This window comes from Diabrotica undecimpunctata, chromosome 2, assembly GCF_040954645.1.
Source record: "Diabrotica undecimpunctata isolate CICGRU chromosome 2, icDiaUnde3, whole genome shotgun sequence".
In the NCBI taxonomy this organism is placed as follows: domain Eukaryota; kingdom Metazoa; phylum Arthropoda; class Insecta; order Coleoptera; family Chrysomelidae; genus Diabrotica; species Diabrotica undecimpunctata.
The window spans coordinates 57,450,610-57,470,966 of NC_092804.1; the positions used below are offsets into that span (position 1 = coordinate 57,450,610).

Sequence of the window (20,357 nt, forward strand, 5' to 3'; positions counted from 1 at the left end):
ACATCTGTATGCAGAAGTAAATCAGTGTGTTCTGCAGAGTCGCTATCTTCCAATTACGCTTTAAAATGACGTCGTTGCAAGTTTCGCGCTCTGATTGAATTCACAATTTTTGTTGTCATCTTCATGATGTCGTCCATATTTAAAATTTTGGAACACAAAACTTGCTGGTGAATGATGCAACGAAATGAAAAAAACGATGGAAAGTCATCGTTAACTCGACATAACAAATCCAATGCAACAAATCCATTGTTAACGTCAGTCATGGATGTTGCACCATCTGTTGTATACACACGAGTTCGTAAATCGGTAGCTAGTATTGTTTCACAAAATTTATAAAAACGTTATATATATATATATATATATATATATATATATATATATATATATATATATATATATATATATATATATATATATCTTCTCCACGAGTTTTTTCTTTCAGAGGCAGCGTTGTTAACAATTCTTCTTTAGCCATGATGTCAGAAAATACCATCCGACTGAAAATACACAACTGGGCGGTATCAGTCATATCGGTTGACTCGTCAAATTGCAAAGAAAAGTACATACACTTCATAATATCACTTTTAACTTGGCTTTCCAAATCTTTGCCCATGATTTCGATACGTCTAGTAACCGTTGGACGTGATAACTGGACTTCTTTGATGGCCGACATAATATCTGAAATAACTAAGTCCTGAAATAACACATTCGCAGCCTCCATGAATGCTTCCTTCACTACCTCTCCATCTTCAAATGGTTTTTTATGTTGTGCCAATATATAAGAAATTTTGAACGACGCAATTGTTGCAGCAACTGATTGTTTAACAGGCCTAGTGAACATTGATTGTTCCGTCTTCAAACTACTTTTAGAGTCTTGTACTTTCCGTTTTCTAAGCAAACTGTTTTGCGGAAAATCATTTTCATAGTTTTTATGCAAAGTTTTATAATGCCGTTCTAAATTTCCGCGTTTGGGCAGAGCAGCGGAAGACCGACAAACAAGACAAACACACTTATCTTTCACCGTAGTAAACAAGAATTCTTCTTCCCACGCATTATTAAAATGATATGTTTTACTCTTTTTCGCAGCACTCATATCGAGTTTCAAATATTAATGTAAAGAATAAATATATTACAAAAATGTATAGTAATAACTTACTAATGAATGATTAATGCTTGACTAACAGCAATACAATGCCGATATAGCACACTCCCAAATATATTACAAAAATGTATAGTAATGATTTACTAATGAATGATTAATGCTTGACTAACAGCAATACAATGCCGATACAGCACACTAACAGTTAAAATTTATCAGCATTATCGCAACTTTCGGGTGAAGAGATAGCATCATAATTTCGGTCATGCACGTGTGGTGAGTCAGGATATTAGGCATTATTTTAGTTTCGTTTATGTGGAGTATTATCTTCTTTTTATTCTTGAGATTTTCAATTTATATTTTCCCATTTTCTAATATTTGCATCTAATACAGTTCTCGTATTTTCTCTGTGAATCGCGATCGACTTCAAAAACTTTGGCGATCGACCGGTCGATCGCGATCTAATATAATCGCGTAACTATAAAATCAACTGAAACCTTTAAATAATTGGGAGTCCAAACAAAGAAGAAGAAATACATTCCAGAAATACAACGAAGAATTGACCAAGCAAGATCAGCCACTAGAAGACAGTTATATACACAAACTATTTTGGAATAATAAAATAACAAAAGAAAATTAAAAATTTATAAAACAATAATAAAAAGTATTAAAAAAGGTTGTACGGTGCCGAACTCTCGGAAATAAATAAAGAAACAAATCAAAATTCACTCCATGAAAATTAACTATTGGATACGATGTTGCCAGATCACTAGACTTGATAGGTGTGGAACTAAATTTTGTTCTGAAAGCGATACTTTTAATTAATAATGCTGTATTAATTACATATTAACATAATTAATAATTAATATTAATAATATTTTTAAGGTAGAATGTAATACAAAATAATTTCAAACTTTGTTAGTTTAGATATAAATTCCTAACCCCATCTGAACAAAGAAACCTGAATTAATTAATTTTGTTGAACATTGCTAAAGATATAGGTTACTGTAATCGTAAGGTAAGATCAATGACGCATAATATAATATATTCATTATATTTCACTGGGTAATATAAACATACACTTACTATAAAAATAAAATGACGTTTAAAAAACGTCAACGCTTTACCAAAATAAAATTAAATAGAAAACTAAATAAAATTAAATAAAGATAGATATAATTAAATAAAATTAAATCAAATTAAGCAGAATTTTATGGAATTAAACAGTTTTTGAGCGTTTTGTGGTGGGGGTAGAATAGTTCGTCGGATCGTGACGTATGATACATCATTGGAAAGCAGACGCGGTAGCGAACATATTGGTACAGAAAAAACACTCATTGCGCTAAGAGGGCATTTCTGTGTGTTTGGTCAGATTGGAGCGTGTGATACGTTAAATGAAAGGTAAGAATATCACGAATATATTAAGATAGAAAAAACAAACAAGGCGACTACCAAAAGGGTACGACACCGTATCTTCATTATTAATGAACTATAGATACAAAATAAACAACTGATCGAATCCCAACATCTTCTTCTTTACGTGTCATCTCCGCGACGAAGGTTGGCAATCATCACTGCTATTCTAACTTTTGACACTACAGCCCGAAAGAGTTCAGTTGAGCTGCATCCAAACCATTATCTGAGGTTTCTCAGCCAGGACATTCTTCTTCTACCTATGCTGCGCTTTCCTTGAATCTTTCCCAGCAGTATTAGTTTTAGGAAGAATTCATATCTGTCACCACGTGTTATGACCCAGATATTGTAGTTTTCTGATTTTGATGGAATCCAGTATCTCCCTGCTGTTCTCTATTCTTCTTAGTACTTCTTCATTGGTTATTCTGTCTGTCCAGGAGATTCTCAGCATTCTTCGATATGTCCACATTTCAAATGCTTCCAATTTATTAAGACATTATTTATTTAAAGTCCATGTGTCCACACCATACAAAAGAACAGAAAATACATAACACTTTAGTACTCGTTTTCTAAGATTTAGGCTGAGGTCTCTATAACATAATATTTGTTTCATATTATTGAATGCACTTCTAGCCTTTTTTTATCTTAACTCTAATTTTCTTGGTATAATCGTTTGTGTCATTAATGTTTGCCCCTAATTTTGAACTCATTCTATCGTCTTATTATTAACGTGTAGATTGATGTATCTAATATTTTTCTTTGATATAACCATGAATTTTGTTTTCTTTATGTTTAGTGACAGATCAAATTCTTCACTCTCTGCAACAACCTTATCTAAAATTTTTGGTGGATGTGTAATATTTTCTGCTATTAGTATTGTATCATCAGCATATCTAACTTCACGTATGGGTAGGCCATTTGTTTTTATGCCTGCTACTTCATCTTCTAATATTTCCTCTGAGTATGCATTAAATAGTGATGGCGACAAGGCACAGCCCTGTCTAACACCTCTTTTGATTTTTAGTTTATTAGTTTTTAAATTATTTATTCTTATGACAGCTTCTTGTTCATAATACAGAATATTTATTATTCTTATATCCCGTGTGTCGATGGTCTTTGTTCTCAGTAGTTTCATAAACGGATTATGTTTCACTTTATCGAATGCCTTGTTATAATCTAGGAAGCAGATATAGATGTCCTGGTTTACATCTAAACATTTCTGTATAAGCACATTTACTGCATATAATGCTTCTCTGGTTCCTTGGGCATTTCTAAATCCGAACTGAGTTTGTCCAATGTCTTGTTCAAACTTTTTATATATTCTACGATGAATAATCTTTAGGAATACTTTTAGTATGTGGCACACATACTAAAAGATAGACTGATGGTACGGTGATCACAACATTGTCTGACGTTTTTCTTTTTCGGTATAGTCACGAATGTTGATAGAAGCCATTCTTTAGGTAATATACCTGTTCTGTATATGATATTAAATAATTCGACAATAACATGTATATTACAGTCGGCGATAAGTTCCAATATTTCTGTCGGTATTTCGTCTGGTCCTACTGCTTTCCCAGTTTTCATTTCTTTAATTGTGTGTTTTACTTCACTTTCTGTTATTTCTGGTCCTGTCTCCTCAACGAAATATTCGTTATCTATTTTGTCTCGTTGGTCGTTAAACAGCTATTCTATATAGTTTGCCCATACCATCAATTTATTTTCTGTATCCATTACTGTGTCTCCCTTTTCATCAACTAGTATATTTTTTTTGTATTCTGATCTTCTAGTTAATTCTTTTATTTTCCTGTGTAAATTAAAGCTGTTATGTTTATTTTGTAGCATTTCTATTTCAGCACATTTTTCTTTTAACCAATTTTCTTTTGCTATTCGAATTTGTCGCCGTATTCCGTTTTGTATTTGCTGATACAATGATTTATTTTTGTCCTTATATGCTCTTCTTTTGTTCAGTTTAGTATTTCGTCCGTGATCCAATCTTTTTTCTTTTCTTTGGTTTTGCGTAGATACTTTTTTGAAGGTTCTATTAAGTCAGTCTTTATTTTTTCCCAGTTTTTGTTGATGTTTTCTTCATTGCATTCCCCTTCAATCTGTACGGTGTTTAGACGTTCATATTTATTTTTTCTTTGATATTTTCTCTGATTTCTGGATCTTTTAGTACATTTATATCAGTTCTTTCTTCTTTTGCTGTCTTCTTATTTCTTTTCTTTTTAATTTTTATATGTGCTACTAAGAGATTATGGTTAGATGCTATATCTGCTCCAGCTTGTGTTTTGACTGCAGTAATATTATTCCGATATCTTTCTTTGATCTTTATGTAATCTATTTGATTTCTCATTATCTGATGTTCATTATCTCTTGGCGATTTCCACGTGTATAAACGTCTATTAGGTAAATCAAAGAACGTGTTTGTAACAATCATAATATTATCTTGGCAGAATTGTATCAACCTATCTCCTCTTTGATTTCTATTACCTAATCCAAAATTTCCCATTAAGTTGCTTTTGCTACCCTTTCTAATTTTGGCGTTCAGGTCACCCATTATTATTGTGACGTCACGTGCTTTGGTAGTTCTCAATGCCCCTTGAATTTGTTCATAGAACGATTCCACCTCTTCGTCATCTTTTTCGGCCGTTGGGGCATAGACTTGAATTATGTTTATTTTTCTGTCTTTCGTTTGAATTCTAACATGCGACATAACAAATAAAAGGGGAGGATATAAAAAATATATTCAGATAGAAAAAAACAAACAAGGCGACTACCAAAATGGCACTACACCGTATCTTCATTATTATTGAACGTATAGCGACATACGAGATATCATAGGGCATAAAAATAAATTTACCATAAGATAAATTTTGATTTATTGACTTTAAGAAGGCCTCTGACTGTATACAATATAAACAACTAATCGAATCCTAACATGGTAAAAAAGAAAAGAAACAAGGCAACTACTAAAAGGAAAATACACAGTATCTTCATTATTAATGAATGGATAAAATGGATTTACTATTAAACAAATTTTGATTTATTGACTTACAGAAGGCTTCATGCTGAGTACAAAATAAACAACTGAAAGAATCCTAACATGCAACATAGCAAATATATTCAGAAAAAAGAAACAAACAAGGCGACTACCAAAAGGGCACTACACTGTATCTTCATTATTATTGAACGTATAGGGACATACGAGGTATCATAGGGCACTATAGATAAAAATAGATTTACCATAAGACAAATTTTGATTTATTGACTTAAAGAAGGACTCTGGTTGATTACAAAATAAACAACTGATCGAATCCTAACATGCGACATAGCAAATAAAAGGGGAGGATATAACGAATATATTTAGATAGAAAAAACAAACAAAGAGACTACCAAAAGGGCACTACACATCGTCTTCGTTATTATTGAACATATAGCGACATATGACATATCACATGACACTATGGATGATAATATGACATATTTGCTTTATATATAAAGCGTAAGGTAAATATTAGTAAATTCGCTTTATTGACCTGAAAAGGGCCTCTGACTGATTACATAAATTACATAAAATTACAGCGTGCCATCAATAATATATATATATATATATATATATATATATATATATATATATATATATATATACAACGTATAGTAAAAAAATCATGATGTCAAGTCAGAAGTGCACTAGATCATAATTTATATTTACTTGGATTATATGCAAAAAGTTTATTATTTTAAATTTTAAAAATTTAATGACTAATGTAAGTAGGTATGCGACGGGCAAATTTACTAGTTCATTATATTATACATTTCATATATTATACGTTTTAAATTAGATGACTTTATAATGTGCGTTGCGTTCCTGAGACGAGTTTATTGGAAGATAGTTCATTCGATTACATGAAATCAACAAGAATATCCGTCAGAAAAATCATAGCATGTTTATTTGTCGTTTAAAAAACAACCACATGCAATGATGACAGTAAAATTCTCCTGTCAGTGATCCCATAGTAAATTATGAGGAAAACCAAAAAAACAACTCACAATACTATCCCGACATGGCAAATATTTGTTCTTATTTAGTTTACTTTCAATATTAATATCAAACTCTAATTTTATATAAAACATAATAAGAGCAACTTCTTTGATTTTCCCTATTTACCATAATCTCTTAGTCTATCTATCACATCTTATTCTATTAATTTTTGGGTAGAGCTCTCCTTGTTTCCTCTGCTTTATCCAGTTTCCATATCATCCTTCCTGCTCCAGCTTGTGTTTTGCCTTCTAACAGTCAAATTTTTGCTTAGTTACTAATAGTTGTTGTATTAAACTTTCCAAATATTATATGTAGTTAGAGAATATTACGAATTCATAATATTATATATGATTCGAATGATTATTTGCAGGAAACAGTTCACGAATTGGCAATTAGAACTGGCGTACAAGTTGCAGTGCTATCAACTGATCTTAGAACTCGAAATACTAGATGTTTGGTCCCAAATGAGACCTTTAGAACCAAACATCTAGAAGACGTAATTAATAATGTGATAAGTAGGATCATACAGAACGAACTGGAGACTGCTGTTTTAACTCAAGCGCCGCCACCGATTCAAGAAGATCCTGCACAATAGGTAATGTATATTTCGTTAATAATTGAGCATATTAGGGAAAATTTTTCAGGTCTTTCAAAATGTCACAAACCAAAAATATTAGACTATCAAATAAAAATCTGTGTATTCACTGTTAAAAAAAGGTCCTTCGATCAAAGATTTGTCAAAGGAATAGGGTGTATAACAACAAGGATTGCAAATGCCTTGTTCAGCATCACCTACTATTACATCTATCATCGGATGTAAGCCACCCTTAGGTGTGTCGATTAGACTCTACTGTTTGTTATTTGCATTTATTCGTGACCAGTAATTTGTTTGATATCATCAAGCTATCTGGTTTCAGGCCTGTGTCTATTATAATACTCTGGTGTGTTCTTGGTCATCATTCAACAGTTCGCTGTGGCCATCGGTTGTGCCAACTTTTTCAACAACAGTTTAATCTGGACGAGTAAAATATGGTATTCGAACAGGTAGATCAGAAACTGTAGATTCAATACAGAGTTTTATTGAAGATGCACATACAACATCACGAAAAGTTGCAAAAATACATGATGTAGGTCATTCTTAAGTCTTGCGTGTATTAGATAAGAATTCAATTTAAACCCTACAAAATCCAGTTGTTGTAAAAATTAAATGAAGATGACTACAAGCGTAATTACAGTTTAGTAGGGTAATGATGAATAAAATTGTAACTGACGAAAATTTCGTTAACAAGACATGTTTTTCAGACGAAGCAATATTTACACTGGGAATGTAAATCGCCAAAAATTTAAGATATTGGAGTGAGGTAAATCCACACTGGATCCGTAAACACCATACTCAAAGAGCACACAAACCAAATGCATGGTCAGGTATAGGGAGTATTTAGTTAATTGGGAAGTTTTTTATAGAAATAAATTTAACAAGCGACAATCATGAAATGCTACTTACAAATGAAAAAAGAAAAACAAGTTTGGAGCCAATTTTAATGAGAGATGGTTTCAGCAAGACGGAGATTCCGCTCATTTTATTGTAAATGTTTGACTTTATTTAGATCAAACCTTTCCCGGACGATGGATTGGTAGATTAGGTAGTATTAAATGGCCTCCTCGCTCCCCCGGTTTGAATCCTAAAGAATTTTTATTGGGAATACTTGAAAAGTAGAATTTATAAAACTAAATCAGTAACAGTTGCAGAGCTAAGGCGAAGAATTATCGATGAATCCATAAGAATTTCTAGAGAAACATGGTGAAATGTAATAGACGTATTTTACCATCGTTTAGGATACTCTCAAATTAACAACGATGCACATTTTGAACACTTGATTAGATAGACATTAATTTAGAAATGTAGTATCGGATTAAAAAATATTTGAAAAATATTCCAACCCAAAAACGACACCCTGTACATTAGATTTTTTAAAAATGGATTTTACACTTGAAAAGAGGATGAAAAACTAAATTTAGTTTTTCTACTAATACTTTGAGTTTTCGGCAAAACGTTTTTTCTGGTAAAGATTTGAATTTGAATTCTGAATGTGAACTGCAAGAGCTCGAAATAGAAAAAAAAATTAAGGTGACTTGATTTGAATTAATACTATTATATATTCTAAATTGGTAAAATGTTAACGTTTCAGTGTTTCTTCAGTGTTGCGACTAATAATTCGTAACAAATATTCATATTTAATTAATGAATAAATAATAAAGAGTCCACAAAACATCTTCTCATGGTGCCGTCTCTTTTCGAAGGTTGGTTAAGAACCGCAAAATACCCCAATACTTGAGGAGCAAAGTGTTCAACCAATGCATCCTTCCTATCATGACATATGGATATCAAACCTGGACTCTAACCAAGGCAAATATGAATAAACTAGCCACAACAGAAAAAACAATGGAAAGAGTATGGTATGGTATGGTACAATGTTAGGTATACGACTGTCAGATAAAAAGAGGAACGACTGGGTAAGATCCAAAACAAAAGTCGAGGACATAGCAACAAAAACTGCCAAACTTAAATGGAGCTTCGAGGGCCACACTGCTAGACAAAAAGACCAACGTTGGAATACTTTAATACAACATTGGAGACCTTACGAAAGTAAACGACCAAGAGGAAGACCACATATGAGATGGGTTGATGACAATAAAAGAATAGCAGGAACACATTGGAAATATGTTGCTCAGGATAGAGACCGATGGAAGGAGTTGGGAGAGGCCTATGTCCAAACATGGAGAGACAGAAGGCTAAGAAGAAGAATTATTCTTAGTAATTCTTTTTGTTTACACATGCGACGAAGTACCTCAACATTAGTAACTATTTGTACCCATTGAATTCTCAACATTCGTCTGTATATATACATCTCAAAGGCATCTATTATTTTTTCTATTTCAGAGTCCATTGTCCAACTTTCACAGCCATACAGTAAGACAGAAAAAACGCAACATCTGATCATTCGGATTCTAAGCTGCAGACTAAGGTCTGATCTTGTAAAAAATGTTTTCATGCTCATGAATGCTTTCCTTGCTTGTTCGATTCTTGATAGGATTTCTTTTTTTGGATTACACTATTGATATTTGCCACCAAATATTTGATGTCTTTGAAAATATTAAAGTTTTAGTTTTGGAAACGTTTAGATGTAAACCGAACATTTCGCTGTGGTGAACTACCGCATTTATTATATTTTGTAGTTCTTGTACGTTGCTTGCTTTTAAGACGGTATCAGCATATCTGATGTTGTCTATGCTGATTCCGTTAATCTTAATTCCGCCTTGGACCTCGTCTAATGCTTCTCTGAATATAGACTCCGAATACAAATTAAAGAGTAGCGGTGATAAGACACAACCCTGTCTCACTCCTCGTCGGATTTGTATATCTTCGGATGTTTTGTGCTCTATTTCAATTGTTGAAATTTTTCCACAAAACATACATAACTTTAAAAAAGTCTTCGCTAGACAGTAGTGTAAGTAATTTGCAGAGCATGAATAATTCGTCGGGTACTCACTTTTGGCTTAATTTCAATTCAATTAGAGGCATCATTTTCCATATAAACGTTTTGTCTTTAATCACATTCTTGTGGGCTTAAGGTTTGTAATTGACGGTGTGATCTGATGTTGTTGCATTCTTGTCTTCAACGTCAAACCAATGATTTTTACGGGCACCATTTTCTGTTCCTATTTCATCTTTCGCTGCTGTCTTCCCTTATTCTGGTCCAGTAGGAGTCTATATCTGTCTGGCCTTCTTCATTTACATTTTGATTCCTTAGCATGTTGGTAATGTTTTCCGGATACCCGTCTGCAATTGTCGCATCTCTCAACATTTGCACATTCCATTTTTTTTTTTCTATCAATTTTATTTTCTTCACTGGTGTTTAAAATTCTAGCACTCAATGTTGAGGTCACTAGGCAATTATCTGAGTCTATGTTTGCGCCTCTATAACTTCTACAGTTTATTACGTCTGTTCCATGCCTTGAATCTATTAACATGTGATCAATCTGACTCGTTGCTCTTCCATCAGGACAGCTCCAGGTTATCTTGTGTATGTTGTTGTGTACCACCACGACATCATCTAGTTTTCTTAATTCGATTAACCTTATATTTTTCACCAAGACATCTAGCTTTTTTAATTCGATTAACCATATATTCTTCTGGGTAACGAATACCTCTCTTTCGCTTCGTGCTATCTGCTTCTATTTCAACGACACTTTAACTTCCTGACAGTATTTCAAAACATAAGTTAAATCACTTTAACAATAACTGAAAAAGAATATTTTATTTTATTATTTAACAGTTAATTATAACGTAAAACAACAAGAGGTTAAATAGTCTCTAAACAGTGAAGATCTGTCAACAATCAACTGGCTGCGCAATGTTACCAACAGTGCTTTTAGTTATAAAAAGCCCCTTGTCGATGACATGAAGCCTTTTATAAATAAAAAATAATTTTAAAATAAAATATTTGGTAAAGGAATAACAAGACATATAGCTTTTCATGAGCAAACGATGTGCAAACATATGGGTTATCATTTTCTGAGTTAAAAGTTAAAAAAAATGACACGAGGCCTTTCATAAATAAGCGATTTATTATTATATATATATATATATATATATATATATATATATATATATATATATATATATATATATATATATATATATATTGTTTGTTACTTTCCTGACCGTGAATTTTTAAATAGAGACTTTTAAAACGAATAAAAACTACAACAAAAGATGCATATTGGAGATGATTCACATAAGAGATTTAAAATCTATCGATAATAAGACTGATATCAAAGATCTTTCCAATGTGTATCACAAATTAATAAATTTAGTTGTTTTTTAAAGAACCTGTCAGATGTATGTGAGGGTTAGATGCCATTTCTGCATTTCATGTAAAACCACCAAATAGTGTAGAAATAAAAAATATAATTGTTTCCTCCTAAAACCCCAATTGTAGAGGGGTAAAAACGCAAACAAATCGATTTATCGATAATCTGTACGCCATAGAAAAAAATGTTTTGAATAAAAAATGTAGCTGAGATAATTTTAAACAAAAATGTTTATTAGCACTTTTTGTGTAAAATGAACCGTTCTCTCAGAAACAACGCTTGAAGCGACCGTCGATTTTAAATGTCAGTTACGTGCGCGAAATTAATGTTCAATAACATTTATATCAGCTCGATAGTAAAAATTCGGGTAATTACTTACATTAGTGAGGGTAGTCGGATTAGTCTGAAATTTGGACAGTGGATTATGTTTTATTTTTTATTCACTTTTTATTCATTTCGCATTTAAAAAACTGATATTTTGACATAAATTTCAAGATGCCGCCGCCATTACAGCTGCTGTCAATGATGTGCGTGTGCGTAGTACATACTTCTTGATCCAATGTTGCCACACTTTTAAAATATATTGTTTATTGTGAAAATATTAATTCTCAAGTACAATCATAAAGGAATAACGATAATGAGTATCATTTCCGTTTTCTGTTTCTAAGGGATTCATATAACTGTATTTCATTTGTTATTCACTTATGTTATTACATATAGATTATAGTTTATTTCGTTTTATGTTGTATTTAGTTGGATGCATTAGCTATATTATTAGCTATATTAACTTCGTTATTAATTTACATTGTTAGATGCGATTATATTAAGATTAGGTTTTAATTTGTTTTTTTTTTATTGGTACCCCATTTTGCTTATTTAAAGTACGCCGTAGCGTGTTTAAATTAAACTTTTTAGAAATGCGCGTGTTTTAAAGTTACCCTGGCAACATCAACAGTTTTACATATTAAGCTGACCTGACAGGTGTACATAACTTGTAATGTCAAATAAATAATATAGGAATAAAATATTACTAACAAATATTTCAAAAGCTTTATTCAAATATTTGGAAATCTTAATCGTCTCAATCTTTTAAATGAATGTGAAAAGTACAGTTGTTGGTATTGTTTGAAATATTTATACTGCCGTTTTTTCAATCAGAGGAAATGCTGTTCAAATTTATACTACCGACATTCTCGGAAGCCAATAGGGTTGTTCTTCCATTAATGGCACTCTCAATAATGTTTGAAATATTCTTGTTTTAAGCAATATACAACCAGTAATAACAATTATTCTGATATGACAGATTGTGAATTAATTTTTGTTTTTCTCATTTCCATAATAACGAAAGGTATACTGATGTACATCAGAAATTCAACCATTTTAGATTATTAGCTCTTATTTCAATTTTTTGTAGTAATAATACACGAATTTCAAAGTGTACCAATAAAAGAATAGCGTAGAGTATTCGTGGATGACTGGTCCTTTAAAACACTTCCTATATTTCGCGCGTGTTTTAAAAACCTCAATATCCACTTATACTTAATATACCATATTGATAACGAATTTTGCAAAAATACTAATGAGTCCAATTTTCGTTTTCCCATGCCGTTGCCTTCAAACTGGTGAGTATTACGTTTTATGTTGTATTTATTTTGTTGGATGCATTAGTTATTAACTTCTTTTTTAATTTAAAGTTTTAGATGTGATTGGATTAGTTTAGATTAGGTTTTATTTTGTTATTTAATAGTCAATAATGATTTTTACAAAACACTAATTCTGCAACTTGACAACAGTGTTTAAAACTTAATTTCAATATATTTACTCCGCAAAAAACAATATTAAGTCATATGTGGTATACTTTTATTAAAAATTAAAAATTTAAAAATTTACTCATATGTATATACTCTTATTAAAACTTAAATTCGATATATTTACTCTGCAAAAAAACAATATGAAGTCATATGGAGTCCCTTATTAAAATTTAAATTCAATATTATTTACTCCGAAAAAAACAAATGTATATGTGGCAACATTGAACCTGCACAGAATAATTTATATTGTGCGCAAACGCGCTTGACTTGTTTTCCCAAATAAATGAATTTTGGCCATTTTACAATATTTTATATTTTTGAATAATTTAACGGGGAAAATGATTGGTATTTAAAATTGATTTATAAATTTTATGTAACTACTATTTCGTATTTTGATAACATTTGTCTCTTGTTAATTTTTGATTTTCTATACTTTTTATGAACTTTTTTCAATTTTTTTTTTTACATTTATTCACTTTTTGTATGTTTCGGTAGACGTAAATATAAAAATTTCGCCTTTTTTCTATTTTTCAGACTAAGTCCACCAAAAATTCGCATTTTTAGGGACCCTTACTGATGTAAACAAATACAAATATTCGATATCTTTTGATCTAAGCATCTTATCGACCAAAATCAAGATTCGGTTTAAAGTTAAGAGAGTTCAGCTTTCGTTTGCAATTTTTGTATTTTACCACACGTAAACTTAAATTTTATAAAGGTGTTAATTAATAAACGTGGCGCGATTTTTGCCATTTGTTACGATTCTCATGAGATTAATACAATATATCCCTTTTATTGACTGGCCACTATAAGGTTTCGATTACTAGAGCCTGACCTTTAAAACATATAGCATGAAATTTTAGTTTTGAGTTTTGGCAACAAATGTGAGGCATTTGAAATATACTTAAAAACGCTGGATTTAAACTTTCACATAACAAACAAACTAAAACGTTTAAAACTTTTATTTTTCAATAAAACTAGTCATCAATCAGCCAATCCCGTCCACTGCTGGACATAGGCCTCCCTCAGTTCTTTCCAGTGTTCTCTACACTGGCCGCTTGTAGCCAGTTTCCCGCTACTCTTTTTATGTCGTCGGTCCATCTAGTCGGTGGTCGTCCTCGGCTTCTTTTATAATTTCTGGGCCTCCATTCCATAATTCGTCTTGTCCATCGCCCATCTTGTGTTCTGGCTAAGTGTCCTGCCCAGTTCCACTTAAGTCTCGTGGTTCTTTCGATGACGTCTTGAACTCCTGATCTTTGCCTGATTTGTCGGTTTGTTATGTGGTCTCGGAGGCTCACATTCAGCATTGCACGTTCCATGGCTCGTTGTGTAACTCTTAGTTTATTCGCAGATTTCTGCGTGAGTGTTAAAGTCTCTGCTCCATAAGTTTGTACAGGCAAAACACATTGGTTATAAACTTTTCGCTTGAGACATATGGGAATTGAACTTTTTAGAATATGGCTTAGTTTGCCAAATGCTGCCCATGTCAGGCCTATTCGCCTCTGTATTTCATTTGTTTGATTGTCTCTGTTTATTTTGATCTCGTGTCCCAGATATTTGTAAGTGTCTGTTTGTTGTATGGTATTATTGTCGATAGTTATATTTCCACTCATTACGAGATTTGTCATAAGTTTAATTTTCTCAAAGTTTATCTTTAATCCTGCTCTTTCAGACAGACTTTTAAGCGAATGTAGCATAGAAACTGTATCCTGTAAGTTATCTGCGATTAATACGACATCATCTGCAAACCTCAAATGATTTAATCTTTCTCCATCTATATTGATGCCCATATCTTGCCATTGGGTGTTCTTAAATATTGACTCTAGAGCTGCCGTGAACAATTTTGGTGAAATATTGTCTCCTTGTCTTACTCCTCGACCTAAGCTGAATTTTTCTGTGTCTTCGTGTAGTCGTATACTTGATGTAGCGTTCTCGTAGATGTTTTTGATTAGTGACGTGTACCTGTAATCTATTCGGCTTTGATTTAGGGCTTCCAGTACGGTTTCAAACTCTACAGTATCAAAAGCCTTCTCGTAATCGACAAATGCAAGAACCAGTGGTATGTTGTACTCGATGCATTTTTCTAAAACTAGTACGTTTTTCAAAAGAAACAAACTTCTGTTATAGACGACACCCAAAAAAGTCTTCTTAAAGGCATTTGAAATGTAAAACATTAAATTCTGCGTTTTTTATTCATATTTCAAATGCCTCATATTTGTTGCCACAACTCAAAATTGAAATTTCATGTCATAGGTTTTAAAGATTGATCTCTAAAAATGGAAATTTTACTACAAGTGGTCAATGAAAGTGATCAATTTTATTGATCTCACGAGAATCTTAAAAAATGACAAAAATCGTGCCACGTTTATATATTTCACACCTTTAAAAAAACTGAGTTTATTCGTGGCAAAATACAAAAGCTGCACTCTTTACCTTTAATATGCATCTTGATATTTGTCGATATAATACTTGGATCAAAAGATATCAAATTTTTACCGTCGAGCTGATACAAATTTTATTGAACATTGATTTCGCGCACGTAACCGACATTCAAAATCGACGGTCGCTTCAAGCGTTGTTTCTGATATAACGGTTCATTCTACACAAAAAGTGCTAATAAACATTTTTGTTTAAAATTATCTCAGCTACATTTTTTATTTGAAACATTTTTTTCTACGGCGTACAGATTCTTGGTAAATCGATTTTGCCGTGTTTTATTAATTAAATTACTATTCTCGTCAAAATTCAGCTTGTTCGTATGATTTTTAGGAGTCAACTCTCTGACGAGTGGATTACTAGTGCATGCGTTATATTTGATATGCCTAAGATACGTAAAGAGTTACTATTACTACCATACAACTATGAGACTAGTACCTGTTTGTATCATAAATCCTTTAATAACTCTATGAAATATATGTCCATTGAAATATCCATTTTTGCTATGGACACAGAAGTTTTCTACTGTCTTTGGCGTATCTTTTATAAACAGTTTTATATGAATATCTCCAAAAACGGTGTGAAGAATAGCATTTTCGTATAGCCTTTGGACTGCGGGATTTTCGGCAGTCGCTAGAGAATCCTCTTTGGAAGGTTTTTCATTAAAAACGTCTCTATCTTGATCACTCTGTAAATCGTCAGGTTCTCTACGGCTAAAGAGGTAGAATCTAGATTTTTTGTATGCGGTACAAATAAGAGTTGGATCTGGAAGTATGGCGTCTAAAGTTGGGTTGTTTGAAGCTTCAATTTCTAATGTAACCGCTGCTTTTGACTTTTTGGCTGAACCTGCAATATTAATAATGTATTAGAGCAGGAACCTTTTTAATCTGCGAGCCAATTAACATTTTTTGACGGGCCGCACATAAAGTATCACTTAATAATTTACAAAACTTTATTTATAATAAACAGAAAAAAATTATAAAATTTAAACAATAGTAGAGTTTTCATATACAACTTAATGTAAAATACAAACAAACAAGAAAAGAACACAAATTTTTTAAAATGAATTTACTTGAAATGTTTAATGAGAAATTTGACATTTTTCTTTCGATACTAGCTCAAAGCCCTGAATTTTATCATACAAATTGTGAATAAAGACGATTCACATTAAGATTTTTTACCTTTATTACCAAAATGGGGGAATAATCCCTTCATATCCAAAACAATTTTATTTTGTTTTTTAAGTCGTATACTCTTTTTACTTCGGTATTAAAAACCAAGTCGCCATATTTAGTTTTTAATTCTTTCAGATATTCTTTAAATTCACGGTGATTTAACGCGCGCGACTTTGTGTAACATGTGGCAAACTCTACCTTTCCGTACATAAATTTCCCTGGTGAATTATGCAATGGTTAATAAATATTTCCCTTTCTGTGACCTTTTTAATATCGTGGAATAGACTTCACGGAACTTTTACCTCTTTGCTTGTCATTGCTCGTGCTCCATCTGACGATATACCAAGAATCTTTTTTAATAAAATTGAAAAATTTTCGAACACAGACGTTAGTCCATCGTACAGGTCTTTGCCGGTTGTAGTCCCTTGCATTGGAATCAGTGAACACAATTCTTCGGTAGTATTAAATTTGATGTAAATACCACGTAAAAATATAGCCAGTTGGGCGGTATCGTTAATATCTCGACACTCATCAAGTGCCAAAGAACAGTATTCGAATTTTGTAATGCGTTCACAAAGCATTGTTGCTATGTTCTCGGACAAGTCTTCTATTCTCCATGTAATGGTGAATCTTGATAAACTAATGTTTGAAATATTTATTTTATCAGAAAATGCTATTTCTGCAACAGCAGTCAGATATTGTTTTATAATTTCTTTTACCTAAAATAGCCTGATTTTTAAAAATTGTTGTTTTCCCAAGTTTTTCTCTATTTGTTAACTTTTTATATTGTTGTTCATGTTTTGTACCGCAATGCCTTTTTCTGTTACATTCTGTTAATGTCGACATAGTCTCAGCATATTAAGCATACAACTTTATCTTTGACGAAAGTGAAAACATGATCAAATTTCCACTTTTTTTCAAAAAGCCTGTGCCCATCCGCAACCTTCCGTTTTTTGTTTTGTTTTCCAACACGCTATCATGGATTCAAAATTTAATTAAGTTTGAATAAAATAACTCTATCACCTTTTTGACAATTCTTGCTAGTTAACAGCTTATCAGACATTCACGACTAAAAGAGTTTATAGTCGATACCAGCCGAAGTTATGAGCGCTATCAGGCTTTTGCGGATATACCTATATTTCCCTTTCACTGTCCCTCCAGAAAGTGTGTCTGTTATAATCAGTCAAGTTTAAATTTCCAGACTCCTCGGATGTCATTAAAATATATATTATAACAAACTACATAGATAAAAATCTAACAAACAACTTTTACTATATTATTACATTATATTAATTTATAACATTAGTGTATGTGTTTATATCTTATATTCGGTTGTATTTATATTTTATAACAATATATTGATGGGAGAAAGACGATAAAATTCAATTTTAAAAATGCTTGGCGGGCCGCATACTAATGTTTAACGGGACGCAAGCGGGCCACGTGTTACTTATCCCTGTATTAGAGCAATTTTTTTTCATGAAAAGTAGCATTTCATTTAGTTTTTGGGTATCTCTATTTATCCAATCTGTTATCAAAAAGCTTAAATGACCTAAATATACTCTTTCAACCATTACTACAATGATTTATTATTGATTGGCATATAATTAGAATTGGATGATGTTACATGTTTGCCGAAGTAACTTCTTTTCTTCTCTTTTAAATACATCATCTTCATCATTATTGCTACAGCCCTACAGTAGAGCGTTGACGTTCTTATAGTTGGTCAGACTATGATTGTAATGTAAACATAGCAAGGAAATAAAGAAGGAAAAATTAAGGGGTAATTAGCCTAGAAAAGAGTAATAATTATTTAAGTAATTATTACATATTCCAAATTGATTAAAGAACAAATAAATTCATAGTACGTAACATAGTTAATGTAAACATTTTACATTAAACAAAGATTGAAAACTCGACCCAGTTGAAATGTATTACACGAGTCTCAAATATCAGGTCACCGCGGTTGTTTAAATCACGTTTAAAAAAACATAGACCTCCGCTGAAACACGGGGACTCAGTCAGCAAAAAACAATAACGCGACCTTGGTACTACGACTGAAAATTGAGTATACGGGCTCATAAAAAACCGAACAAGCGGGCCAGCCAGGACTAGTGGGAAGTTGGCACTCTAGAGCGCCCCACGCAAGAAGTGCGGAGGTCGGACGATACGCAGCCAGTGAGCGCGCTATTTAACTCGACGGGATAGTGTGACGTAGAAGTGCCGGTATCTGGAGATTCGAAAGTTCGCGATAGCGCGCCGTTTTGACTTCTTAAAACTGACGGATCTCGAATCCCTGTAGGACTGGAGGCGTATTCATTAGCTAGAGCCTAAATACGCGAAGGTAACTAAGATCTATATACTAACCCAAGGTATATCTAATATACGGAATTGTCCGCCCTTTAATTCCTTGCTTTGTCTCTTCTCGTCTCCCTTCGCGCCTGATCGAAACATTATTGGTCATAACTGATATTTTGTAGTATACAGTCTATTTAATACATTGTAAACTCGAAATTTGTTTTTTTTGTTATTCCCGGCCGTTACAGGTAGAGACTAGAAGAGATACACATTTTCGCTATTGCAGTGCTCCGGCTTCTAACGTAAGCCCATAGCCTCTCACTCTTTGCAGGACCTGAGACCGAGAAGTCCTTAATCCCCTTCCTCCCAAAATCTCCCTACCCTCTTGTAAATCCGCGAGGGCGGAACCAGTCAGTCCAGGCTAGTGGAACCAGTAAGCCTTGCCCCGCTCGCAGGGATAAGTATCCCCTAAGAATTGTAGATGCATTGATAAGGATATTGAGACAGACGTCTTCTACAATGGTGACAGCTCTAAAACCATGGTTTAGTGGGGCTCGGACTTCTTCTGTAATGTGGTCCACATATTTTGTTAGTGTTTTTGGCCGGGTTACCTGGGATGTCACCTTCACCAAACCATTTCTACGCACCACATAACCAAAGTAAGTGAGGATCGACTCGATTATTCCTATATGTATCTCCTTTGCGTATAATAAGTAGATAACGTCCTTTAATATGATCATGTCAAATGCCTTCTTAAGGTCCACGAAACATAAATATGCTGATTTGTTGTATTCTATTTGTTAGTCTACTCCATTTGTTAATTTGAGTATGTATATAAAGTAGATTTTTTGAACTAAATATTCAGTGACAGAACAAAAACGAGTTCATATTTTTAATAATATACAAGGTGGGGTATTAGTGTGAGGAAGTCAATTACTCATTTTGTAAAAGATACGAAAAAACTTATTTAGGTCAAAGTTGAAGCATAGATAGGATCATACTTTAACAATATTTTCAAATACACAGGGCCACTCATATTGACAGGGCGAAACAACCTTATCTTTTTTAATGGAACACCCTGTATATTTGTACATTTTTGGACTCTTCCCGATGCGATGTTCTCTTTGTTTTGCAATACAAGGTTTTGTAGTGTTATACGAGGTAGTTTAAAAGATAATTACGTTTTTTATTAATTCTCTAGCAAA

At 32.6% G+C, this 20,357-nt stretch overlaps 2 protein-coding genes across 5 annotated transcripts in view; one reads left to right on the forward strand and one right to left on the reverse strand.

Moving 5' to 3' along the window:
* The window catches only part of LOC140434589 (peptidylprolyl isomerase domain and WD repeat-containing protein 1), a 78,032-nt gene that overhangs the window by 35,945 nt on the left and 21,730 nt on the right, over window positions 1-20,357 (reverse strand). Inside the window, exon 5 of the mRNA XM_072522961.1 lies at window positions 16,118-16,525. Within this exon, the coding sequence (XP_072379062.1) occupies window positions 16,118-16,525 (408 nt within the window). The remainder of the gene's footprint in view (window positions 1-16,117; window positions 16,526-20,357) is intronic.
* LOC140434592 (DNA-binding protein Ewg-like) overlaps window positions 1-20,357 on the forward strand; it is a 52,258-nt gene that overhangs the window by 22,447 nt on the left and 9,454 nt on the right. For all 4 annotated transcript variants that reach the window (XM_072522965.1, XM_072522967.1, XM_072522968.1 and 1 more), the window contains one exon: window positions 6,928-7,152. In XM_072522965.1, the coding sequence (XP_072379066.1) occupies window positions 6,928-7,152 (225 nt within the window). The remainder of the gene's footprint in view (window positions 1-6,927; window positions 7,153-20,357) is intronic.